This window comes from Neltuma alba, unplaced genomic scaffold, assembly GCF_004799145.2.
Source record: "Neltuma alba isolate B1F8T4 unplaced genomic scaffold, ASM479914v2 tig00006939_pilon, whole genome shotgun sequence".
NCBI lineage: Eukaryota > Viridiplantae > Streptophyta > Magnoliopsida > Fabales > Fabaceae > Neltuma > Neltuma alba.
This window is the reverse complement of record NW_021634628.1, coordinates 1-26,448: the sequence shown is the minus strand read 5'-3', so window position 1 is coordinate 26,448 and position 26,448 is coordinate 1. Positions and strand designations below refer to the sequence as shown.

Genomic DNA, 26,448 nt, shown 5'->3' with positions numbered 1-26,448 from the left:
TGCAAACATATTAATCATCTAACGCAACTGAAAACCTTTATGCTACCTTACATCCTATGTATGAGATATATTTTGTGGTGCAAATTATACTAAAAGTGGATGTTATATTTAAAATGGAGGTAGTATTATTATATATCAGTGCGTACGCGTGCTTATTCACTTGGCCTTCGTTATGAAGCAAGGCATAAGTTTCAACTTTCAAAGTCTCTGTCTGTCCACCATTTTCTGTGGTGGAATAAATTTCAGAGTTTCTTATAGATAATGTGTTGACTCCTATGCCGAGATTGATGTTGCCAGTCATCTAGAAGTGCGAATAACACCATGAAGTTGTATCCATATTGCTATTGTTCTCTCTCGTATCATCGTGTTACCATCTCTTTTTTCAAATATCGTGGCATGAAAACCCAACTCGCATCCTCCAATTTGATCAATGAACTAATGATTTTTTAATCAGTTCAGTCAAAAGCTCTGAATGAGTTCATCGGGTTGAATTTTATACTCTAAACCCTCCCATTATTAAGCTCCATTTGATTTTTCTTTTTCTTTTCTTTTCTTTTTTTGAAAAAGGAACAGCCCATAAATTTGTAATTTAGCAAGTACATTATGCTGGATTATGTGTAGTTCAAGGAACAAATGTTTTATATACTGATGAATCAGAGCATCTTTTATAAAATATTATATATATGAATTTTCTATATATTTTAATTACACTATGTTATTTCAATCAGTTTGAACCACTGACATGGAAACGACGTCTCGACCGATTGGACAATAGTGTGATTAGCAGTACCTTAAGTATTATTGGATTGACTTCGTACCAGCTGAAACCAGTGAGTTAGATGAAGAAGGGACGAGAGGAGGGTGAGGAACGTCAGGTGAGAAGAGAGGAGTAATGATGGGGGTTGCTTTTGCAGGAAAAGAAATGCCATGCAGCTGCAGGTTTACTTTATTTGACTTGCAGAGCATAAAGCCATCAAGTTTATGTGTGATGCCACATTTGTCAAAAGTATCCAAATTGTTTTACTCTCTCCCTCTCCCTGTCTTTCAATTGAAGCAAAGAATAAACCATGTAATGATTAGGCCGACTTACTTGCTAGTCACCCTCATTATGAATTTTCATGATTTGAGTACCATGTTTCCCCACTTCGTTTTCGCCCTAACCACACCTTTTTCCTTTCGTGTTCCTCCCTCCTCACGGTTTACACTTGAGTAGTGCTTGTTTGTTGCAAATTAAGCCTGTTGGATGCCGCGAGATCTGTCGAACAGCACAACAAGATATTATTCACAGCTACTTTTTATGTCCGCGCACTGATCCCTTATTAGATTAGATCAGGAACAAAGAGGGCAGAGAGGAAAAATTTAAATAAGTTCAGTTTTAGAAAATCAGGACAAATGGGGTTCATAGTTTAGACAAAGCAATTCTTTCTCAGCCAAACTTTCATGATTAGCTCAATATTATCTCAATAACCCGAGTGCCAAGTGTTTGTATCCAAAAAAAAAAAATCATAAATCACGCGTCTTGGACATGACGTTGAACTATGAAGATAGCTAGTTTTTGGAGAGCAGCGAGGAGTAGTTGCGGTTTGTCCCCTTAGAAATTCTTGCCATAACCACACTCCACTCACTTCATCATTACATAGTCTCATTTATTTATTACGTACCGTTGAGCTACTATTTTAAGCCAAACAAAAGAATGTAAAAGAGCATAGGGAGGGCAGTTCCTCATCGCTAGTAAAAGATCGGTGGCGGGGTGTGTCACCGTTATTTCTCCGTTCTGAAGACCAAGTATCTATACATGTTATTAAATTGATGGTGGAAATGAAAAGCGGACGGCAAGGAAATGGGAGAAACCCCTTTCCCACCAATCCCCTGCCACTATATACAAATGATCCGATAAAAACTCTCCCAATTGATTGCAAATAACGATATTTTATAAGGGAAATCAATATACCTTTTTATAAATAACTAAGTTGGTTAATATTCTTAATAAGTCTCATATCTAGAAAGAAGTATTATTTAGTGAGCAGCGTTTAATTGGCAACAAAACCTTGATGGTTGAGAGTGAATGTCAGTATGACTCATGAGAAGGCTGGTGTTCAATGTGGAGTGGAGACCCGCGAGAGAGACACGACATGCGTCTCTTTACCCCTCAGCTTCCAACTTGACTCCAAAAGTTGGTCCGCGCCACATGTTCAAAATATCCATTTCAAGAACTCTCTCCCCCTCCGTCATCACCCAATCAGCTACTAGCCAGTTTAATTTGCAACATCCCTGGGCTCTAACTTCAGACGCCTAATACAAATGCAAACAACCGGATTTGCACCGAAATATGTAAAAAGGGATCCGGTTTCGGTACTGCTTGATTAATTCTCGTTCTGATCCTAGACATAAGACATATTTTATAGTGTAAATTATACTATAAAATGGGTTTTATATTTATAACCGGAAGAGTATCTAATAGTGTCCTTATTATCTGAGTGGATAGGGCTTTCTATTACCAGTGGCACATGCTTGCCGCAGAATATCATGCGAAGCCACTTTGAAATCTGACCCTCCACAATATCAACTGTTGAAGCCATCCGGTAGCTTTCTGTTGCAATCACTCGCTGGATTCCATTTAATTTTGTCTTCTTCCTGACCCCCTTCGCGAATTAGTTCCAAATTTATGAAAAATAAAAATCTACAGTGATACCTCCACACATCAAAGCATATAATAATACAATAAAATAATTCCTAGTTTATGCGCGCGGGGTCCATTCTTGAAGGCATCTCATCATCTCCTCCAAAAATTAATATAAAAGGAGGACGATAGCATCTATAAATATAAAAATCTTCCACTTTTGTCGATCTCACTACTTTCGTGTCGACGAATCATTCGCTTTCATTTTCATTGTTCCTCCCATCCTTAATTTATAACACAAAGTTCTTGTCGATGTCACTCAAAAAGTTGAATCGATTGCAAACCCAGTTGTCATAGCGCGGGCTGCCTTTACTTAACACCCCCCCTCCCCTCCTAACAACGGTTGCAACATAACACAATGGCAAAGCACAAATTATCTAATTACAACAAAACACCAATAATATTTTTCAGCAACTATACGGATAATAAGTTACCTTCCAAGTTACATATTTATCGTATTATACTTTTGTAATCACGAGTATTAAAATTTATGAATAATTTAGTAATAAGCATTTACGCATTTATCTAAAACAATAAAGTACTTTATAAAACCAAAGTCGTTTAAATGGCCAATGGGGATAAGATGTTGTTAAACTAAATAAACGGGGCTAAGACTATGCTGGTAAAGCGTCTCTTCCTTCATTGCCTGACCCCCGGATAAGTTTTGACCTCCATGGCTACACAGCGTAGTTCCTATTTCGGAATGTAAATTATATCGCATTAGAAAGATTCTCTTGCTAAGCAGACCCACCACGATCACCCAATATACGTTCCATTGAAAATTTTCAAGAGAGATGATAATAGGAAAGCTCAAATGACAATTAACAGTTTGCTCAGCTTCTTATTTCTCTCATGGAAGGGGGAGACTCCTCTGTGGTGTTCTTCATCTCTTATTCTTTAGATCGCTCTGTTATTCTGGAGTTCTTGCGTCCACAGAACGCTAGTAAGGTTGTGGGCTCAGAAATACCAAAGCTTTGCACCAGGCCAGAATCTTCTACTCTGAGACCACTTACATCCTGAAATTGGGGCCCCGCTATCTATTGGAACTGGAAATATTTCGGATGCAGACCAAAGATTCTGGTGAGAAGCATCAGCAAGGAAGACCAAAAATTGTGGAGGTAGAGATAGCGGAGATTCATATGTGGACGTCCCGGATTACAAAAGCTGCCACCAACGCTCTCAGAACTACACGCTCTGATTGTGAAGATTTGGCTCCTCTCACTGAATTGAATCTAAATAATTATCATTTTCATTCCATCAAGAAAGAAATCCTCCTTGAGCCAAACGGTACCGGGATAACGATAGATTCAGAGGCGCTGGAGTCAAATGCGACTTTAAGTCCACTGAAGCGATCGTTTGTTTCACTTTGACGGCTGGGATTACAAATTCTGCAAAACGACGCCGCTTAGCAGGCGATATGAGCACCTCACCCCACTTTGTTCTCACATATTCGAATATGCGAAGAGGCAGATAGATATAATAGTCTTTTCAAGAAAACCCAGAGAAGACTACAGGTTTCATCTTTCCTCTGTACGACCTGTGAAGGTAACTGCGTTCTACTGCTGGTGAAAAGCTTAATTCCCCTGCATTCTGAGTATTAGAAATGAATAAAACTATAAACTCCAATGAACAATATTTATAACCATGTCCATCCATACACTGCCTCCAGCAAAGAGCCAAGCCCAATTCTGGGCCACCACATAGATCACTTGCCCTTCTTAGGCTCTTTCATATACTGATCTATCAACGCCTCGACATCTTTCCAGAAGAGGCCCTCCACCAAAACTCCATCCTTGGTGAACCTGCGATCCAAACAGAGTCATACCGATTATTCTCTGATTTAAAAAGGGAATGTGTGCTTCAAAAGCAAATTTTTTTTTGGGGGGGGGGGGTGGTGGAATACCATCGGGCGACACTTTTGGTAAAATTTACTGGTTCATTCGCAGAAATTGATTTTGGATCTGCACTTGCTATGGTAAGTGTGTATGCGTCAGAAAATCTAGGCAGTTTTGAAGAGACTACCAATCCAGTACTGGTGAAGGATGCCTGGACAAAGAATTACAGCTAGAAAAAATCAAATTGCGAGATGATGAAATCACCCAATTATGCAGGCACGTTCTAAAGAAGCAAAGCAACTTGAAACATCTCAAGGCCATACAAATGCACATCCTGCCACGAACAACCCACAAGAAGCATCAGCCTCGCTACTTTCATGAAAAAAATGATGGCCAATGTCTCTGTCAGATACTCAAAAGTATGATTCCCATTCTCTTCTTTCTATAAATTGAAAATAAATTCAAAATCGATGGACCACACACCTAGTTGATAATACAGAATGAAGAGCTATAGAACTTCAAGAAATTTGTTTTTCCGTTTAATTTGTATTACATAAAAGATGAAGAGAAAAGATTCTAACCTTCATTCAATGAAGAATTAAAAAAAAAAAATACCACATATTCTAACAGTGCCATGTGAACCTTACGCAGAAGAGCGAGCACAGGTGTTTAAGTTCTAACACTACTAGATATTATACGTACATGGCTGAAGGGAGGCAAAAGAAGTTTCAAGTTGAACCATTTAATGGAAAATAATACATCGGAATCATGCAAGACGAAAAAAAAAGCAGCTACTCCTCATGCATAAATGGGACTATGGGATTCTAGAGTACACGGGATTTTCAAGTTAAAAGAAACTCACAACAGGAGGATATGTAAACAGAACAGCATTCCTCTCCTTTGTGTATGTAACCAACTGCAACAACCCGTTGAAGGCTATATACTTGCCAGAGTTAAGGATGAAAACCCAATTGAAGCAATGTCAGTAAAACATAAAAATCAGATGATTGAGAGTAATTTACGGAATTAAAAAAGATGAGAAAGAACAAAAATTATGAGCAGGAACTCATGCATAAGGTTGTCTAGCCATGAGATGATGCCACGTTAACATATGCATAATGGCGTATTTCGAGGCCTCAAAATTCTAAGATTACATACCTTCGACCTCATCGTTGGGTTTAACCAGAAATGAGAAAACGAAAAGCTAAGATCTCATTTTAATTTTTTATCACGCTGCATAACCAATAGCCAACATGACAGAGTCTCGGTAACTTTAAATTTGCTTAGCTCTAGTGTTAATTTCAGATTGTTTAAATGCTATTGCCCAAAGTGTTCCCCTTTTCAAATGTCATTTCTTAGACATGAATAAACCAAAGGGCGCATTTTCAGTTTACTACAGCTTCTTCAATCACGTCAGAGAGAGAGAGAGAGAGAGAGAGAGAGTAAAACGAAGCCTGGAAAAGGATATAACACAATGCAGGCGATGAGGAGATCCCGGTTCTCAGGAAACTTCTTCTTGTAAAACTGGGCAAACAGAGCAATGACAATAATGATCGTCCCAATAAACAGCCTAACGTTGCTCAATCTCACATCTTCCACAAATCCGCGACTAGTCACTACCTATACAAGAAAAAAAAAACACATAAAGGTCAATTAATCCACTAACCATACAATTAAATTAAACATTAAAAAAAACGACTTTTCAGAACGATAAGATCTGGTACGGAAAAGATGGGTAACGAGGCAGGGTTAGGGTTGAACGGACCTCTCAGACAGATTCGTCGAGGATGTGTTTGATGGAGTGATGATCCAAGAGATTAGCTTTCTTCGGAGCTTTGGACGCCATTTTCGGAAAGCTGGTCTGAACGAAGAGGCTCAGCGAACTTGGGTTAGCTTGGGATCGCAGGCTCGGAGTCGGGCCTGATGCCCTGCTACTGAAGACGGCCTCAATCTGTGCTTGGTGTGTAACGCGCAAACGCCAGTTCTCCCGGGGGGAGTCTAGCAGTACAAATTGGTTTTGAGCTTTTTAGCTTTTGAGCTTTCGACAAAATTTCTCACCACTTATCTCGTAATTATTTTTCAAAAACTAAACCAACCACCTCCTCATCATACATATAGTAACTAATGTAATTTATTTTTCAGACTTATATGCAATATACAATATTTATTTGAAGACCATCAATCATTACAATATGAGAATAATTTTGACTCAAGTTACAAAAGCACGTTCTCAAAACACAAACTCAAATATAATAAATTTATTCTTGCAAACTACGAGTGGCAAGAGTGAGGTTTTTCTCCTCTCAATGGGAGTGTTCACGGGACGGGACATCCTGTCCTGGTTTTTTCTCGTGTCCAGTCTCCATTTTATATTAAAAAAATATTATAATTTTTTATATGAACTTTTTATGTTATAATAGTCATTTTTTATTGGGCTTTTAAAGATAAAAATATTATTAAAAAAATATTATGTAAAAAACTCAATTATATAGTATAAAAAAGGTGTAAAAACGATACTATAAAAAAAATACCATAAAAGAAACACTATATAATAACTTTATGAATTATTTTATTGAGGAAAGAGATTTTATTGAGATAATACTACAATTTAAAAGCTAAAAATCACTATAAAAAAAGAATTATTATTAATAAGTAAATTAAATAATATAATAATAATTATTAACAAATAATTTTTAAAAGAAAAAAAAACCAGGACGGGACGACCTCGTCCCGCGTCTCGTCTCGTCTCGTCTCGGTTAGTATCCTGTCCCAAAATTTTTTTTGTCCTGTCCCGTGCCGTCCTGAACTTACAAGGACCACGACTAACGACCGGAACGAGACAAATTGAACACTCCTACCTCTTAGCTTTCATCTTCATACACACAAAATAAATGAATATAGAGAGTAAAGACGATAAAACCACAAAAATGTAGAGATTGCCCGAAAAGCCAAAAGATCAAGCCATCAACGTACAACTTAAACCCGGATAATGAATGGATTTTTCCTAGCTTTTCAAAGTTTTGACCGAGACTTGGGGAAAAAAAATATTATGGAGATCGGCTGCTTGTTATATGAAATCCTAGGTTCAGATCAAGAACATCATATACTTACACCCCGTCGTTCAAAAATAACAACATAAAAAATAGGTGAAATTTTGATGAACATTTCGAAAGAACTTGAATGATAATATGCCTTGAAGAAATATTATCACGGGGGAACAGGGAGAGAATATTTTCTACATTTTCAATAACACTCTTTTTTCCTCTCCAAATAATCCAAACTCATTGTTATGAACCACACAGCGAACATGTTTGCTTTACCATGAGAAATAACTAAAACCATGATTTTGATGAAAACAAAATTCTCATACTTTAGTTTAAACTACATGTTCATTTTATGCGATAGCTATGTTTGAGTCGAATATGCAAGCAATGGGAGACATTTTGCCCCTGCAGGACTCCATTTATCGAGTTGGCATTCTAGCACTGCATGTCTCCGATTTCCTCATTTGCAGTGGCTTGTTAATGGATGAGTTCAGTTTATAGATACTATGTCCGGCATGAGTTCAATTTGTAGGTTTTCTGTCCGGCATATCAAATGGACTGAGAATCAGATCTACATAGCAGGTGGCCATACAGTGTTTCCAGGGGTAGAGTCTGAACTCAGAAATCTGCAGAAGGACTCAACAGCTCAATGATTCCAGCAACTCAAAATATGAATCTGACGAAAATAGCAAGGAATATGGATCCGTGGCGATATTCTTTCTAAAATATCGTTTTTTTGAAGGTACAAATTTTCTATGGCCATATGATCTATTTCCTACTATGCGAATGAATCTTCCAGTTGAAGATGGTTCGTGGAATCTCAATCTGGAAAAAGAATCATTTGTTAGTAATCTCCTTTCATAGAGCTTTGCCTTCGCAGTGTTAACAGCATCCTTAGCAAGCAAGAAACGAGCCCCCCTCACAAGCTCTTCCTTCACCATGAACAAAACAGCGGCAGCCAGCACACTCTGTACAATTTTAGTACTCATACCGTTGTAAAATCCATAAAACCCTTCATAGCGGATCATCTTTATAATGGCATCCCATGTTCCTGGATTTCAAGAATGCAACTTCAGAAAGGAATTCAACCAAAGAGTAAATGCAAACAAAACATTAGGATTTGAGGCTAAATTTTCATGAAATAGTTTTTAAGTGGTTGTGTGTGCGCGCACGTGAGTTGGGGAGATTGCATTAATCATCAAATTGAACAAAACCAACGTGCCACATGTTCGCTTCAGCAAAGCAAACTCAATAACCCCTTTGATGATTAAGGCGGAGGGGTAGACTGAGCCTACAGCAATTGTATTATGACCATCATTCACAGGTAAGATATGATTATCACTGTAACTTAAACCTTTATAATGGTGCCTCTTGTCATCAGTCTTGACCTGCCTTGCTTGAAGCCTAGCCTACAATAGCAAACATAACAAGTAAGAAGACCAGAACAGCATTTGGAGCACAAATCATTTTCCCATTTTCCCATTTTCCCATTTTCCCATTCCATTCTTCTTGCAAAGAATTGACATGAAGATGATACATAAGAATATGACAGTAGAATTTTTTCAGACGGGACATATTTGATAAATGATAGTGCAACATCAACCGCAGTAACATTGTGTAAAAGATAAGAAGTGAGTTATGAACTGTGTAAAATGACACGTATGTCCAAGAAATTACTGAAAGCCAACAATATGGCATTTGCTAGCATTTTGTGGTCCATATGTTTTGCAGATAGAGTACGGGTCATTTGAATTTACAAATTGATCAATGCTCCTTAACATATAATAATGAACATTGGACATTAAGGGGGCAAGAAAACCAAAAAAATTAGGGCAGCAAAAATGAGAATGTTGAGATAGAAGTGTAGTAATACAAAAAGAAGATAAGATCTGTAATAACTACATACGAGGAAAAGTTGGCATGACTCCCAACAAAAGGAAAATGATATAAAATAAAATCAGTTTATATGGTTCAAAAATGCGCAAAGAACCCTGACAAAGGCACCAGGAAGAGAGTTGCGCAGATGGTCTTTAGCCTTAGGATCAAAGATGAAGGAAGGTGAAGAAGGACATTCAAGGAAGTCATCTAAAAAATGGGAAATTGTTGGAGCACAATGGCATAAGAAAAGGTTTCTGTTGTTTAATTTACATGAGATGTCACTGTTTGACAAGAATCACCTGCCATGGAAAATTTACATGGTTTGTGGTGATTTATATTCTATAATACCATAATCCTCCATATCTGAAATTTAACAAATACAATTTCAAGTTGCTCATTCTTTTTTATCCTGCTAAACAGAAGATTCTCACTTGGCCAACTGAAAACATCTTGAATAAGTTAGTATGATATACCTTCACAACTAGAAGAGGATAGGTTACAACAGTAGCTCCAAGCTTAGCCAAAGCCCCAAGAAGGAATATCTAGTGAGAATTTAGTTCATCCGCAGTAACAATTAAATCAACAATTCAACATGTTGAAGAATATAAGTGTGAATAATAAACCAGAAAAAAAGGTGTAGCTACGCAGGGAAGTGATATAAGACTATACCTCTAAAGCAGTAACCCCATCACTACTCTTCTTACTCAAAGCACGTCTTCTTTTTAACCGTGACAACATGGCTTCATACAGCATGAACTGTATAGAAGGATTGCTAACCTGAGATCAGTGACATCCAATCAGTATTACTCCATTAGCACGAGAAGGATTCACTTGAAACGTACCATGATCAATGTTGGTAATACACCTTTCCAGAAACCCCAGACTCCAGCTTCACCATACACTTCTTGAATCTGTAATTATATATTTTTATTTGTATTACTTAACAAGTAAAAATATCTGTTCAGGTTTTAAGCTCGCAATGTTAATCAGTGATCAGTCCCAAATGCATGAAGTAAGAGTCACTCAGGAACAAGGAGAGCGGACCTAATAAAATTCCGTATAATTGACAAAAAAAGGAACATGACTCATCAAAATTACCAGTAATTTATTGGAGTATTTACATATTATCTCTTCCAAATAGGATGGACCAGATGGTCAAGATGCTCAGCATATTAATCGAAACACTATACTTAGTTTACAAAACATTTTCTCACAGGTGAATGATAGCCTAAGAAGCATAATTACCATGTGCCGTCTAAATTGCAAGAAGGGCGACCAAGCAAGCACAGATTTAGAAGTCCAAAACCGTAGGGAGCTACTGTTAAAAATAGATTTTACCTACCACATGACTAGTTCCATAAGGAGGAGGTTCAGCTGCAGAAATAATTGCTTGTTCTGTGGCTACAGACGAGTCATGACCAGGCATGGTTCTCTCCAACTCTTTTCTATGAGTCTGCACAGTGAAAACAATTTTGAACATTAGAAATAGTAGAGAACAGACTATAAGACATGCCTGGTAAACCAGGCCAGCGAAAAGCAGAGAGAAATTATGTTTATATTCCACAGCTTTTCTCAAATTCCTTGGAAAACTGAAACAGTAGATTATAACTGTGAAAAAATATTCTCCAAAAGGAAGCCCCAAACTAGCTGCCAAATCCATAAACCTCTCCCTTCGAACTTTATATTTGTTATTTAAGAGATCATTTAGCAGATGATTCACGAAATTCTTTGAAAAAACAGTATTTGTGAAAGAAGGTTTTAAACTTTGTAATATTTTTTAAATAGATAAAATCTGAAACCAAATGAGAAGAAGCATAGTCTTTCCCACAAATTGAATCGATATCAGCTTGTCTAAATCACAGAATTAGTCAGAAACATGATAAAGGGGCGTGGGTGACTTTTTGGAGCGGGTAAGAAACATAAACAAGCCATTTACCTGCATCCGTGTAACAACCACCCATATGGGATTTGTCAACAGCACATTAACACACCTGCAAACAGGGTTTATCAAGCAGATTGAGTCACGCCACACTTGCATAATCAACAGTTTTAACAACTTCATTTGTAGCCAATTATTATAGGAAGACCAGTCGCATATTTACAAGGCCAAATGTGAGAGGACTTGAAACTCTACAGCTATAAACAACAAAATTGTTGTAACCAGTGAAGGCCACTACTTTAATCAAGCTTTAAAATTTGCAGCACAAGAAACTGCCGCAACCATAGGCTCTGTACAGACAGGGTATATTACCCTGATAAAGCAGCGACAAGTAGTGAGGGTAACATCCCAACTGATCCATCACCAATGCCAATCTTTTTCTGTTCTAGAGCAGCTGCTTCAGCCTTGCTCCTGAATACTTGATAGAAGTAGTAGTAAACACCCTGTACTATAAACATTGTTAGTAAATTTGGAATTGAAAGCAAATGAAAAGGTTAAACAGCTTGCTATAAAATACGTTGCTCAGGATTTGGCTGATAAGAACTCTTGTTCATTTAAAAAGAAAAGACTACCATTACAGATCATGCAACATTAAACAAAGAATCCTATCATTAGGTTAAGATTTACTTCTGATAATACATCACATAACAAGTTTATTGTTTTTTTTTCTCTCGAATGTCTTCAGTACCAAACCAAGTCAGAAGCAAACATTATTTATAGCATGAATAGATTTGAGCTAATTAGACATCCATAAATTGTCCAAACTCCAAGGTCTGAAGGCTGGAAAGGTTCTTGCTTTTTGTCCTTATTTTCGTTGCACCCCACAACCCCCTTTTTTTCTTGGGCACTAGCCACTTGTAAAGAACAACCCCTTTAAAAGAGCATCAAGTTGCACAGACCTGAGACGCAGCTGTGCCCACAAGCGACGGCATCAATCCTCCGTACAACCGCTCCCACCCCTCGCGCTTTACCACCTACATTTCCCCCAAGAAACACGATTACTTGACCACGAATTATGAAAGCACTTTGACTACAATTATTTTGAACACGGTTTAGCTACAATACAAGACACAGAATCACTGGGATCGTATCTTTTTTCCCCGTTTAATCAGAGACTTGACGGTGAGATTAGTTTTTTTTTTTTTTTTTTGCCCTTTGCTTCAATATAGGAAAGCAGACTATCAATACGGCTAAACAATTGTAAAGGCAGAGACCTGGCACATTTCCTCAAGAGTTCCAAGATTCCTCTGATCTTTCTTCGGGTCACGCTCGGTTTGTTGACGAGTGTTTACCTGTAGATCAGCTCAGGAAAATCAGAATAAATTGTTAACATAAAAAAAAGTGAAAGGAAAATATTGAAGCCATACAGTTTGGAGAGGATATGTGATGAGCTGGGCAATGATCCCTCCTCCAGCTCCGGCGAGCCCATTGATCAAAGCGTCCGACATAATTATTTTGCAGGGAAAAATGGAAAATCTTGATTTATCAGGGAAGCAATGCAGAGTAAGGCCTTGAGGATATGATAGAGAGGGAAGAGAAGATCTAGTACTAGCTCCGGTGAGATGGGAGGAAATGAGACGTTCCTGACGGAGCACTTGTCCGGAGCAATCTAGTACTAGCTCCGGTGTTGATTTAGTGTTGGCTTTCACTTGAAAAGTCCACGACCTTAGTGCGGGTGGCAGCCTGGGGGAAGTAGTTGCGTTGGGGAGAAGGAAATGACGTTAATGCTGTTAAGGCTGCATCCGTATGGACCATTTTACCCTTTACGGGCGCGAATATGCTACTGCTATCCTCCCGTCACTGGCGGACCTACCTTGATATGTTGGCGGCCATTTGGAAGCGGCATTCAAATTATGGCCAATGTCATGTCCTCATGTTCCTCCCGCTAACGCAGGAGGCTGGAAGTGGAAGAGGAGAGGAGGGGCGAGTTGCGACAACGGGAGAAGACACGTGGGTGAATGTGTTCAATTTTCTTCTGTAAACTTATTATGGTTTTTTTTTTCCTGTGCCGATTATTTGCGCGTGTTTGCATAGAATAATTTAAAATTTATTACAGGGCTGTTTATGGGGGAAAAAACCGACACATTAACACGTCATAAAATTCTAAATTACATACTTTCTTTTTTTAGCACAAATAATCTTATAATTAAAATTAGAGTTAATAATACAGAAGGAACAAATGAGAAAAAATTATGCATTATGTTTATAATTAATAAGATTGACTCTTTTATTAGGATACAATTTATATTTTAAGGAGTGTTTGGGCACTTCTTCAATTGGAGAAAAATCATTCAAACACCTTTTTTATTTTTTACAATATCACTTTTAAATTGAAAACCACGGTCTCCACATGAAACCATAGTTTTCCAAAAATGAAATATTTTTGCATTTGGCGATATAAAATCATAGTTTGAAATATAAAAAAATATTTAATATTATATTTCAGAGCGAGAGATTGCAAAGTTCTTTAAAGAATTTGAACTGAAATAAAAACAACTTACTAAAATAATTATTTTGCCAGTTTAAAAGAAAATTGTTGAACAAAAACAATATAGATAAATTTGGGAGATTTGGAAGTAAACTCAAAAAAAATTATCAAATATTTTTTTTGATAATTACTCCCTTCGGTCCTATTTATAAACTTTAACCTTAAGAAGGGGTATATTCCATTTTATGAACTATAATTTAAATTTGTCTTAACATTTAATGTATTTTTTAATGTTGTCCTTAATTATTTCCATCTTATCATGTTTTTCTACAATTATTTCATCTTTTTTTCTTAATTATTATATAGACATATTTAAAAACAAAACTCTATTTTCAGCGTATTTATTGTTTTTAACTTATTATTTATTATTCATCAATTAGTTTATAATAAATTTAAAAGGAAGTATAATCATTCGCCTGCGGGGCTGTCCCGTGATTCTATTTTTCTTGTGGCGCGTGTTCTTCTTTATTTTTGTTGTTTAATAATACTGATGTTTGGATCAGCCGAGTTCGTGTCTTCGCTATCCCTTATATGCAATCCATTCCCCGGGTCCCCGAGGCAGCCTCGTTGCATTGAATATTGATACGCAGATTTTGCGGACCTTTATCGGGTTCTAATAATCAAGCCACCAGATTTTTTTTTTTTTTGACCAGACAAGCCACCAGATTAAAGGGTTTCGAATGCGATTAGAGTATTTTGATAGAAGTTTTATCCCAATTAAGGTGGGTGAAAGTCTTAGCGAAACCTTTGCGATTGCTTAACAAAATGCTTTTTATTTAATTTGAGATGAAATTGATTGCATACAAAATTTTAGAATATAATTCAACATCACTTGAAATAAATTAATCTAAACAGTAAAATTTGAGGAATTTAACGTGAAGGTGCTTTGAGCTTGGAAGATGCTCGTCTTCTAAACATGGCTCGCTCTCTGCTGATAAAACATGTGGATGGATCATCATTATCTCCCCCTAAAATATGAGCAACGTACCACCAAAACAAAACGACGTGGCCAATGTTTATGTTCTGACGCTGTTTTTATAAAACGCGCAGAGTGATGCTTCACTCGGAAGCGCCACTTCTTTCCTTGTTCCTCATTCTTATACGGGTAAGTTTCCCTTAGCAGTTACCCGCTTTCTCAGAAACAGAGTATAACTCCCCAGCCCTCGGCCAACAGGCAGAAAAGGATTGGAGTCTGCCCCCTTAGACTTTCAAAACAAACAAAAGCATGAAAGCTCTCAGGTTTAATTTCCTACAAATTCTTGAACGGCATATGAGATGTTTATTGGCATGTCTTTGCTTTGGCTTTCATGCCAAATCTTTGCTCTCCAGTGCATCCTGCTAGGGACTTTTTTAATGCCCTACGAGGTATCTGCGTTCGAGCTTCAGCTCTTGATTCCGCATAGTAATTAGTATAAAAGATGTTTATGGTTATTGGGATTTTAAAGTATCATGGATAGTAGTATCTTAGCCAGTATGAGTCGCGGCTCGTACTCGAACTAGAATCTTTCTTATTGACTTTGATTATGAGGTCCCAGTGATAGAAAGTGTTACTTCAATGTTTTTTATGTTTTTATACTTGTAGTTTTTTGTTTTGTTAGTTATTACTTCGTCTGTTATTTTCACGTTGCAAATGTTTTGGGTGGGTTTTCTATTTTATTGGTTTATTTACGCTTTACTTAAATTGACTTAATATGACTGACCAACCTCTTTATATACTCATTTCATTATGTTATGTAAATTTGTCTTCTATCCAAAAAAAATTGTCGAGTCTGGGGCCACTAAATATGGGCCCAAGATAAAATTCTAATGGAATTTTTTGGGCCTGAAAATTCTAATTCGTGGATTCAAGAGTGCCAAAAACCATCGAGCTGACCAGCTGATGACGAGAAGGGAGTAAATAAAAAGCACTCGGCTTTTTGTAGGCGGCTTCACAAAGCAGAAACGAAACGAAACCGCGTAGGGAGAACCAAATTCCAGTTTCCTCCTCCTCCGTATCGTGGACGTTCACCATCCTCTGCTTCCGCACGTCGGCGCAAAAGATAGAGCCCATGGCGTCTCCTCGCCCCCCGCCATCGAAGCCCTTGGATCTCGACCTCACCATCGTCTCAGCCAAGCATCTCAAGAACGTCAACTGGAAAAACGGGGATCTCAAGCCCTATGTTGTCTTCTGGGTCGACCCGGACCGTCGTCTCGCCACCAAATCCGATGACTCGGGTTCTACCTGCCCTGTCTGGAACGAACGCTTCACTCTCCCTCTCGCCCACTCTCTCCAAGATTCCTTCCTCACCCTTGAGATTTCCATTCTAAACCCTCAGAAACGCCCAAGCCCTTAGTCGGCACACTCCGTCTCTCACTCAAGGACGTCGACGACCTGGAAGATTCAACCCGGCTCCGGAAGTTCACTCTCACGCGCCCCTCCGGTCGCCCTCAGGGTAAGATCCATCTGAAGCTCGGTCTTCTTGGACGTCCTCTGCCCCCAGCCGTAGACTACGCAAACCCTAGCCCTCCATTGGTATGCTATATACCGACAAATCCGATTCCTCCGCCTTCTGCTCGCGATTTCAGGGGATACTCACCTTCACCGTCTCCTCCACCGTACTCTTCTTACAGCTCGTACCCGGATGCGTACTCTGGGTACTATCCTGGATATTACTCCAGCGCTCCTCCTCCGCCGCCTCCGCCAAGGCCTTTCTTTGATCGTCCGGTGAATTATGGTGGGCCTAGCGGGCCGTCAGCTCCGCTTGATTATTCGTCGTATGATCACAAGCCAAAGAGTGGGAAAATGGGTATGGGTGCGGGGCTTGCAGTGGGCGCTGTTGCTGGTTCTTTGGGTGGGCTTGCTCTTGGGGAGGGTCTGAAATATGAAGAGGAAAAGGTTGCCGAAAAGGTTGAAAATGACATGGCTACCCGGGATGATTATAGCGATTATCGTTATCGAGACTTCTGATTTTTTAGTGGCTATTTTGCCAAGGTTTGAACTTTGAAGGTCAATTCTCTATTATTCCAGTATGCATGTATATATTTCGTCTCCGAGTAGTATTTACGCATCCGTGGTGCGCTGTTTGCGGCCCAGTGAAGTAATTAACAGTTTATCCTATGATAATCTCCCTAAGTTTATGCAGTTCTCTATAAAGAAATAAAGCTGGTTTGCTTATTAGTCTTTGGCTGTTGAGATTGCTTATCAGTTTATGTTGTTAGGATGGAAGAGGATTGATTGATGCATGGGTTGATAGTTCCAAATTCCGAGTCTTTGTTCCTAAGAATTTCTAGTTGCAATAATTATTTGAGCCTACTGTTCAAGTATTTGTCTGCCTGATAAGATCTTCAGCTGCTTAACAGAAACCAGTATAGATCAATAGCTGCAAAACACACTTTATTGGAAGCAATGAAAGCTCCTATGATGCATTATGTTAAGACCTGATTTCTTTTGACTAATTATAGACCGTTCGGGTTGGGCAACACTCACTCTTATGTTGTAGATAGGCCGCTGAAAGTTGCAATTAAGGCCACAATTTGCAATTTATGATGAAATCCTGTGATGACTTGTGCTGTGACTTGCTATCTTTTGACTAATTACTGCCAAAAGTTGCATATATAAATGATAGAAATGTGTAATATGGAATTCTTTTGGTAAGTTCCATGATATTGTTGCCAATGAACACAGCAAAAGAACCTGCTATTTAGTGTTGGCGCCCTCCTTTGAATTTAATGATGTATTGCAGGATTCAAAATTTCTTTGTTTGACATGCATTTGCCCTTGTCGAGGATATCCATAAACTTGGCACAACAACTTTCTCTATGCGATGTTTAATATATGCGCGGCCAGATCGTCATAAAATTGGTTTTTTTGAATCAGAATTTAGTAGCATGTGATTAATAATTTCATTAGGACGCATATTAAGGCGGTGTTTGAAAATATGGAGGAGAACTTTGGAAGAATACCAATTATGAATAGTGCCTGCAGAATGACTTGTATGCCTTAGTTTACATATGTGATATATGTCACTTGTAATATTGAAAAAGAGGATTTATTTATCCTTCATATCTGTTGCTGTTGGCAATAGCTTTGGGTGGGGGAAAAAACACAATGTTGATCGAGCAGGATAATAAGATCGGATGGATTGACGTGAACGGTGGAAAGGCATGGGCCTTATTCTGATTTACAATGATTTCGAAACTACTCAAGAGTCCTTTGGAAACAGCCTTTTAATTATTATTATTTACAGAATACCAGCTATTAGCTGATAACCTGTAACATGTAAGTTGATAAAAACAATTTTTTAAAAAAGTCATAATCGGTAGAAACTGCTTATTACTCGATGACCATTTATTGTGATATTTTCCCATTTAAATTTAAAATTATAATTTGATTAGTCCAGCTGTGATTGGTTTGGTACAGTTCCTAGCGTATTAATAGACGTAGAACAAGTTATTCTCCTGACTCAGGTGCTGGTTTGGTTCCGGATATACTGGTAAAATTGGTACTTACTTTCTGATCCAACGGGAGTTGCTGGGATATGAGCGTGAATGATGTGGGTAAATATCCAACGTGTCCAGACCAATTTAAACACGTTCCCGATAAAACTTGGAATAGAAGAACAAATTGTCCAACTAAATAAGTGTTTTTGAATCATGAATTCCACCACTAGATTAGCGTAATGCCATTTGATTAGTGTTATTGTAATGGTGTCATTTGCAGTGACAACTGTATTCTTGCGAGGTACTCTTCCAGTCCTTAATATAAGATCTAATTATTAAGTTAGTTTTGGTCCTAAATATAAGGCTCATTTCTCATATTTATTAATTTTTTTTAAATTACCTCTATAGATACTCCATCAACTATAATCGAGTAGAAGAGGAAGAGGAGATATTAAAAAAGATGATTATGGTATTTTAGAAGAAAAAAAAACATGTTATATTTCTTACAATTATCTAACTTATCTAATTTTTTTAATCTAATCAAATTAGTTAAATAGGTCTTAATATAAGGACCGGACGAGTATTATTTAATGTCTATTAGAAAACACGTTGGACGTTCGTAATTTGTCCCGCCTCTCATTTGCGGCCCTGACTTGGGTCGGACAGGGCAGAGTTCCATTTTGATTGACGTTCATGCTTTGTTCATTCTTAACACAAAACTCTCAATCCTAGCCCACACAACATGGGCTGTTTACTTTGTCAGAAGAGGCGGATCTTCGTTTCTCCCCACCCCGGCCCATCTGAAAAAGCAGGTGAGGAGTAAAACAGAGAGTCCAGATATAAAAATAAAATATTTCATAATAAATATGTATTTTAAAATTTATTCAAGTTAAAAAGTTTTTATTTTTTTATGGATAAGACCTGTAATAGGGATCTGTAAATATAAATATTATATTTTCAAAATCAGGAGCTTTGCCTTAAAACCAAACTTCATCCGACTAATAGTGACCAGCTTCTATCATCAACGGCTCAACGTTTGTTATGTCGGATCATCACACAATCACATGTTTAGTTTAAACGTGGAGGGAGAAAAAAAAGAAAAAAAAAACCTTCTTTCCGCTATGCCCATAACGCGCGTGTTTAATTTCTTTGTACCCTTAACCACACCCATGCTTGTAATGTTCAAGGATGAATGGATTTGGATTCATATAGAAAATCCCACGTTGAATAAATTTGAGAAAATCAATAAACATTAAATCAATCTTATCTACTGTATTTTAATAACAGTTTACTACATTTAAAAAGTAAATAACCATATATTTTTATAACAATTTTTGATTTGGGATTTTAAATTGAGATTTTTCTAAAGTTGGGTGAAGATGCGGGGGCTTTCACCACTCATCACCGACAATCCGATATATAGAGGGTGTTTGGGTATAAACCAAATTATAATTTTAAACGTGTTTTTACGATTTACAAAACAAATATGTAAAGGAGTTTGCCTCGTTTTACTGAAAAGTGTTTTTAGAAAGTGTTTTTGACAATAGCCAAACACCCCTATAATCTCTCATATCCATCACCATTTTGACAAAGGTGTTCGTTTGTAATTTCCAAGTGATTAACGTTATCCATCCCCTGCATCCTCCTATTAATATACGCCAACCTGAGTACCAGCGCATTATGTTGAGATTTGAGCCTGATTAAATTATCAACTTTTCTCGCATGCCTAATTCATTAATTTAACCCGGCCAGCTCATTCTTTCGGGCACACTCATGGTTTTTTCTTTTTTCCTTCCCGTTCCCTGTTAGGCTGTGTGTTCTCGCTCTTTGAAACTAATAAGCTAGAAAATAAGAAAATTAATCTTCTAATCCTCTCATAGACTCTCTGAATTTCAAATTAGCTCTATGATTTATAAATTTTATATTATATTCCTGGTAATTTTATCCGCTTCAACATTGAAAGTTCATCCTGACAATTTTGCAACATTAGAACTCACAAGTTTTATCCATACAATTTTAAGAGTTCCTTACATAATATTACCTCCGGTCCTTAATATAAAATTTCGTTTAACTTTTATTTTGATATTAATTATAAGACCCCAAATCCACTTTGTCTCTCATATTTATGCATTTTGCTCAAGATAGTCCATCTAATAATGGTAGTTATGGCCAATAAATTTGATTAGTAAGGATATTTTAGAAAAGACGATACCTATTTATTATAAATAACTAACTTAATTTAATTTTTTAATCTTCTCAAATTAGTCAACTATATTTTATAATTAAAACCGGAAGTAGTATCATCTAGGAGGAGCTAGAGCAAGCGTCCCGCTATAAATTTGGGTTGGGCCCAACTCTCACCTAAAATTCTGTTATTTAAAAAAAAAAAAACAGAGAGAAGAAATCATAAATTCTATGCGTTTAGGCTCCCACGTGGCTTGAATTAATTCTAAACCCCGCCCTGCTCATAGGAATTAATCCTAGCTCTTAAAAAGTAAGAAAACTAGAGGAGTGATTTGGAAAAGTTCAAATCAAATCACAGGGACCAATTTAAAAGCTGACTAAAATTATACGGATAAAAAATCATTCGTCCGTCGACAGAGAGTGCTGTGTTAATTTAATAAGCGAATCTGTTTACTCGTAGATTTAGCGCCAGCTTTAGGGATCTGTTAGTTTTCTTGTCTTATTGCAGTCTGGTTCTTGACTGGGGGGGGGGGGGAACACCGGGGCTGTATATAACTTCTTGCTGTTTAAGAGATGGTTTAGTTGATAATCATGCGGGTGCGGGTTATATATGTTCAGGATCTTCATTCTCTCTTGATGTGATGATTCCGTTAGTAAACCATTTTCTATTTATTTTTAGTTTATTTCATTCTAATCGGCACCGAAACTCTTCTTAGACTCATGACGGATGGTTATGAACTTATGATTCTTTTGAAAAAGAAAAGAATAAAAATCTTGATAATCTGCTTGTCACAACTTACTAGTGCTGTATTGCATATCCTTTTGTTTTCTGCCTCACCAATTTTATTTATATTTCTATCCCCCACCAAACATATTGAAGTATTGAACATGGATTAGACGATTAAGTTAAATAACACTCCCTCCATCTCCTTATTTAATTATTTGCACCCGTCACCTTTTTTTTTTTTTTAGGAAAAAATCACTTCTATAATTCTCTCTCTATATGCGTGTCTCACTTTAAAAATTAAAGTCGGGATTAACCATTATTTTTGTCAAGTATACATACCCTTGTGTATGATTGACACAACCCTAAAAAATAATAATTAAATAAGGGCATATTAAGGAAGTTGAAAAAAAAAAATTTAACATATTAATCATATTGCCGATTAATATATAAAGTAAAATGAACGAATGGCTCGATTATTTGGGCATGACCTCACCGTCCAAGGAAGACTGTTTATATTTGATTGGACTGGAGTGCTTGAAATATGATCATTGCCTGCAGTGACGAATTTATTATCATATTATTAATTGGTAATCTCAAGAAAGGGAGGAGAAACGTATAGAATGGATGAACGGAGGGGTGGCTAAGGCTGTTCACATGGGATTTCTATATGACTTTGTGTTGATTGCCAGATGGCTCTAGATGACATGGAACAATGCAGGATGGCGTTAGCATTAGCTGATTAATTAATTAAAAAACACTGAGCTAAGCCTTTTAATATTCCGCAACAGAAATGACGTAGAGAGAGTGCATGCATCGCATTTAGCTTGTTGCCACTAAAATATTCAACGACATGCATCTATCCTCTCCCTCCATCTTCATCACTAAATTACCATTTCAATTTTTGCTTAACAGGCTTTTAATAGTAGTAGGATATCCGTGCTTAATTAAAAAACCTGCATTCCAATTTCAGCCAGACAACAAGGGAGTTAACTACGTATGTACACTTAAATCCCGGGGGGGGGGGGAGGCTTTAGAAAAATGAAATGGCAATACATGCCCCAAATGTCGTCTACAGTGATGCAGCCTTTGATAATAATACTCCTTCAATCTTAAACATAAGATTCACTTTGTAATAACTAAGAAACGAGCCTTATATTTAATATTGAAGGAGTATTATGCATGCCTAAATTAACAAATATATCAGGAAGCATGAAAGAAGAGGAGTTAAGGAATAAAATAAAAAAGGAATATTTATTTGAGGGGTCAACTGGTTTGACGTATGGGGTCATACTCGCAAGTTGACATTAACAGGAGGCAGCTGTGGCGGAGGCCTGAGGCGGTGAGATTAAGTTAATGTGACATGAGAGGGTGCATGCATTATTGACTCATCGGCTGCTCCCCTTCTTGCCGATGACATTCACTGTTCCTTTATATGTTGCCCCCTCCCCACTTCCACATATATCCTCATTTATTCCTCACACCCGATGCAGAGATTTGCTAGCTCATTTCATATCCATTTGGAATAACTTATATATAGTTTTTTAATTATAATTTACTGAATAAGAGGTAAATATGTGAGAAAAATTTTATCTCAGTTTACATAAAACATATTTATAAGTAATTTTAATAATGCTGATGAACAGAATCCTAATTATTTTATTGATATTTATGGCCAGATTACTTTAGTTCAGTTTATTGAGCCATTGCATACATTAAATAAATCAGAATAAATATAGATGATGAGACATGCAAAGTCATCACATGCCAGTTAATATGGATGGATTGAAGCCTCAGTTAATACTGTCCCAAACACAGCACTCAACTCAGCGCTGCGCTTGAAGGTCTTGGAACTGCCTCCGCCCATGCCAAAAGGAAAGGAAAGGAAAGGGTTCGTATTCACTATTCAAGAACACCACAGTGACAAAACACCACACACGTGGCGAACAGTAAGGTACAGCACACGAGCCAGCGAAGCCTTGGGTGTGGGAGTGGGGATGTTGAGAACTTCTCTCCTGGGTGGCCCTTCTGTGAAACACGTGGCGCATTCCGAGGCCGTGAGGATGCCAGTACTGTCTAGAGTGGCAATATTATGATACGACACCTCTGCTCCAGAGAGCCAGCCTCTTCTTTTTGGGGTTTAAATGAATATCAAGTGACTTGCTTCTTCATTAGTCAAACTATTTTTTAAAAACAGCAAAACCGGATTACGCTAATCGTATTGGCTTCATTAATCATCAATCATTTATTAGAGATTATGACACAAACCGACAAATCAGAGGGATGGCGGTTGAGGGAGATTCTTGAGTACCAACCGACCCCTCCATTTTCAAATAGATAATGCAGTGCCGAGTTCCGCCCTGAATATTATTATTATATTATATTATAGTTTTAGTTAGTATAATGAAAACCGCCAGAGGGAGAACATATGTTACGTGAATATAAAAGGTACTCTCCCCCGACTGGCCGTAATGGAATAGTATTGGATTTAGTTATTATTGGGACAGTTCATGATTAGCTGAGCCGTTAAGATTCTGAGGGGCGGACCCCTCAGCGATTCCGATGACAGCCCAATTCCAGAACGTGAAATGTCGGCGCTTTAATTTCTTCATCGTCTCATCTTTCGTTCGCTGTATATATTCTTCATGAACTACTCGCATAGTTATAATTATGGATATGGATAATTTGATTTGCATGGCTCATGCCTCTCGATGTATTGTTTCGTTAGCCGGGGCCTGAAGCAGCGGTTGCAAAGGGTACGTGCATGCCCGGTTTGAAGAGGGCCGGAGAGAAGAGCGATGTGGGCGTATGTGGGAAGCCAGTAAGAAGCGACAGCAGTGTTGACCGATAGATCGAATATAGGATGGGATTTGTACCGTGTGATTGATATTGTAGAAAAAGATGAATGGATTGAGCTGGGATACTGCGGAGATTTTAAGGAAAAATCTAAGAGATCCTTAGGAATCTCCAAATTGCGTTATATAAAATATATATATAGATAGATGCGCGCATCTTCCTCGCTGCTGCCTCTTCACCTATAGTCGTATCCAGCAGAGGGAGAGGGAGATCTCTCTGGTTTGCAATTCCAGGCTATGAAGGTCCGCTCCCACGTGGTCCCCTCCAAATCCCGCTTGCTCGTATCACTCCCCATGTCCATCTGGCCAGCTCCTTTGTAGAGTATTATATGTTACTATCAGATTTCATATATTACGGCCTCTCTCACTTTCTCTGAAGTCTGATCTCTACCTCCTCGATCACATTTAGCATTGATCCTGTCTTCCCTGTATATTTCAATTACATTTGCATGCTCGCTCTCATTTTATAAATACCGTGTCATCTCTTTTCTCTCCATCCCCTTCCAATCACGTGCACGTATTCAGTTCAGTTTGTCATGCCTGACGTGTCCTACAATCACATACGCATCATCCTACTCTTACCCCATTCTTCTAAGTTACAAAAATTCAACTAATACATTCAGCGACCACGCCTGCTTCTTTATTAATTATTCCGCGCATTAAAACTAAAACGCTCAATCCGCCATCTTCCACAGTACATTTAACACGATGTACTCGGTCCCGTGTTTCGCCTGCCTTACTCCTCTCGGATACTAATTCCACGGCTCGCTAACAACAAAAACACTCATTCATCAATTACCAAAATGACGAGAAGAGCACATCGGACATACCAAACTTTATTTCTAGTTTTTCTTGTTTATTTAATTTAATTATCCCCTCCCTCCCTTTCTTTTTATTTATTTCGTCGCGTTATTGCACCGCAAGATTTTAATTTTACGCCCTCCTTCCTACAGTACCAAAGTCAGACTTGGAACAGAATATAGTATTCTCTCCGTCATGATTAATTATAATAACTTATTATGTTGGCTAATTAATTTTTGTTGTGGAGGTATTATATAATAACGCTCAGCTCTGACCAATAGAAAAATATTCTGGTACAACACACAGAACTACTAACCATTTTAAATTCTGAATGGAGGTGCGAGCTTCTAATAGTAATTTGTTTTTAAATCTGCTTTGATGTAAGTAATATTATGGAATATAATTTTTTATTCCGGCCTGATGTGGCCTGGGCTAATATAAACAATGCAAAATTGATGATGATGAAATCACCGGACTGTTCCTTTTAAAAAAAAATAGAAAATAAAAAGCCACCTCCGCATCGCCGGGGTGCATGAACCGAGGGCTTGCTCCCCAGCTATAAATACCCCAACACTCCCGCCTTTCCCTCCCAACTCCGCCCTTCAGTCCTCACTGGCCTATTGCTCCCCAGCGACGGACTGAGTGCGGAAGAGACACCAGACCACCATTCCAATTCCAATCCCGGTTCCGGTTCCGGTTCCGAATTCCTGATTCCTGCATAAGAGTTGAAACTTGACAACATGCCTTCTTCTACACCCGCCCTGGTTTCCAAATGCACCGTTTTCCCTGATCGCAAGTCCACCCTCGGAGACCTCAAGCTCTCCGTCTCCGACCTTCCCATGCTCTCCTGCCACTACATCCAGAAGGGCTGCCTCTTCACCCTTCCTCCCCATCTCCTCCCTTTTCATCCTTTCATCCTCTCCTCAAGTCCGCTCTCTCTCGCACTCTCTCCTTCTTTCCTCCCCTGGCAGGCCGCTTCAGGACCGATTCCGTTGGCTACGTCTACATCACCTGCAACGATGCCGGCGTCGATTTCCTTCACGCCACTGCCACCGGATTCTTCACCCGCGACCTCCTGGCTCCACCCGATGTCCCCGAATCCTTCAGGCAATTCTTCACTTTTGACAGGAAAGTTAGTTACAGTGGTCATTTCAGCCCGATTTTGGCCGTTCAGGTCACCGAGCTGGCAGACGGTGTTTTCATCGGCTGTTCCGTCAACCACGCCGTTACAGACGGGACCTCCTTCTGGAATTTCTTCAATACTTTCGCCGAAGTCTTCAGAGGAGTCAACAATATTTCCAAGGTGGCGGACTTCCGTCGGGAGTCCGTTCTCATCTCGAAAGCGGTGCTCCATTTCCCAGAAGGCGGGCCGAAGGTCACCTTCAAAGCCGACGGGCCGCTGCGGGAGCGAATTTTCAGCTTTAGCCGCGAGGCAATCCAAAAGCTGAAAGCCAGAACGAATAGCAGGAGATGGACAGGCAACGAAAACGGTGACGTCACCAGCGCCGCAGAGTTGATGGGGAAGCAGAGCAACGATCCTTACCAGAAGGAGAACAGGATAGTAACGTTCAGGCCCGAGAACAGGGTCAAAAGTGCGGACG

At 38.4% G+C, this 26,448-nt stretch overlaps 2 protein-coding genes and 1 pseudogene across 3 annotated transcripts; 1 reads left to right on the top strand and 2 right to left on the bottom strand.

Annotated features, from left to right (window-relative positions):
* Positions 1-3,167: 3,167 nt before the first annotated feature.
* Positions 3,168-6,361, bottom strand: LOC114751480 (probable signal peptidase complex subunit 2). Its single transcript, XM_028940155.1, has 5 exons — positions 6,290-6,361; positions 5,984-6,135; positions 5,378-5,459; positions 4,584-4,726; positions 3,168-4,482 (listed from the first exon to the last, which is right to left on the bottom strand). Exons 1-5 carry the CDS (start codon positions 6,359-6,361, stop codon positions 4,386-4,388), a joined length of 546 nt encoding a protein of 181 aa, XP_028795988.1. The 3' UTR covers positions 3,168-4,385.
* Positions 6,362-7,770: 1,409 nt separating this feature from the next.
* On the bottom strand, positions 7,771-12,922 carry LOC114751476 (peroxisomal nicotinamide adenine dinucleotide carrier). 2 transcript variants are annotated; one of them, XM_028940152.1, is made up of 11 exons: positions 12,744-12,922; positions 12,591-12,668; positions 12,276-12,350; positions 11,689-11,819; positions 11,374-11,428; positions 10,780-10,890; positions 10,280-10,348; positions 10,107-10,214; positions 9,911-9,979; positions 8,914-8,968; positions 7,771-8,610 (listed from the first exon to the last, which is right to left on the bottom strand). In XM_028940152.1, exons 1-11 carry the CDS (start codon positions 12,822-12,824, stop codon positions 8,198-8,200), a joined length of 1,245 nt encoding a protein of 414 aa, XP_028795985.1. In that variant the 5' UTR covers positions 12,825-12,922; the 3' UTR covers positions 7,771-8,197. The 2 variants fall into 2 exon arrangements, with proteins under 2 accessions (XP_028795985.1, XP_028795984.1); XM_028940151.1 differs by having other exon boundaries at positions 10,107-10,193; positions 12,744-12,912.
* A 2,902-nt stretch (positions 12,923-15,824) lies between these two features.
* LOC114751477 (uncharacterized) lies at positions 15,825-26,441 on the top strand (annotated as a pseudogene).
* The last annotated feature ends 7 nt before the right edge of the window (positions 26,442-26,448 follow it).

What these genes read in the sequence shown, in the direction of transcription:
- LOC114751480 (XM_028940155.1), bottom strand. Translation starts at nt 6,361, where the DNA reads ATGGCGTCCAAAGCTCCGAAGAAAGCTAATCTCTTGGATCATCACTCC. An exon ending in CTCATCGCCTGCATTGTGTT is followed by an intron (nt 5,460 to 5,983) that starts ATATCCTTTTCC and finishes TAACTCTGGCAA; the next exon opens with GTATATAGCCTTCAACGGGT. An exon ending in TGTTTACATATCCTCCTGTT is followed by an intron (nt 4,727 to 5,377) that starts GTGAGTTTCTTT and finishes TTCTTTGTCCAG; the next exon opens with GCATCCTTCACCAGTACTGG.
- LOC114751476 (XM_028940152.1), bottom strand. Translation starts at nt 12,824, where the DNA reads ATGTCGGACGCTTTGATCAATGGGCTCGCCGGAGCTGGAGGAGGGATC. An exon ending in CTCTTGAGGAAATGTGCCAG is followed by an intron (nt 12,351 to 12,590) that starts GTCTCTGCCTTT and finishes GGGGAAATGTAG; the next exon opens with GTGGTAAAGCGCGAGGGGTG. An exon ending in ATGGGGTTACTGCTTTAGAG is followed by an intron (nt 9,980 to 10,106) that starts GTATAGTCTTAT and finishes AATTCTCACTAG; the next exon opens with ATATTCCTTCTTGGGGCTTT.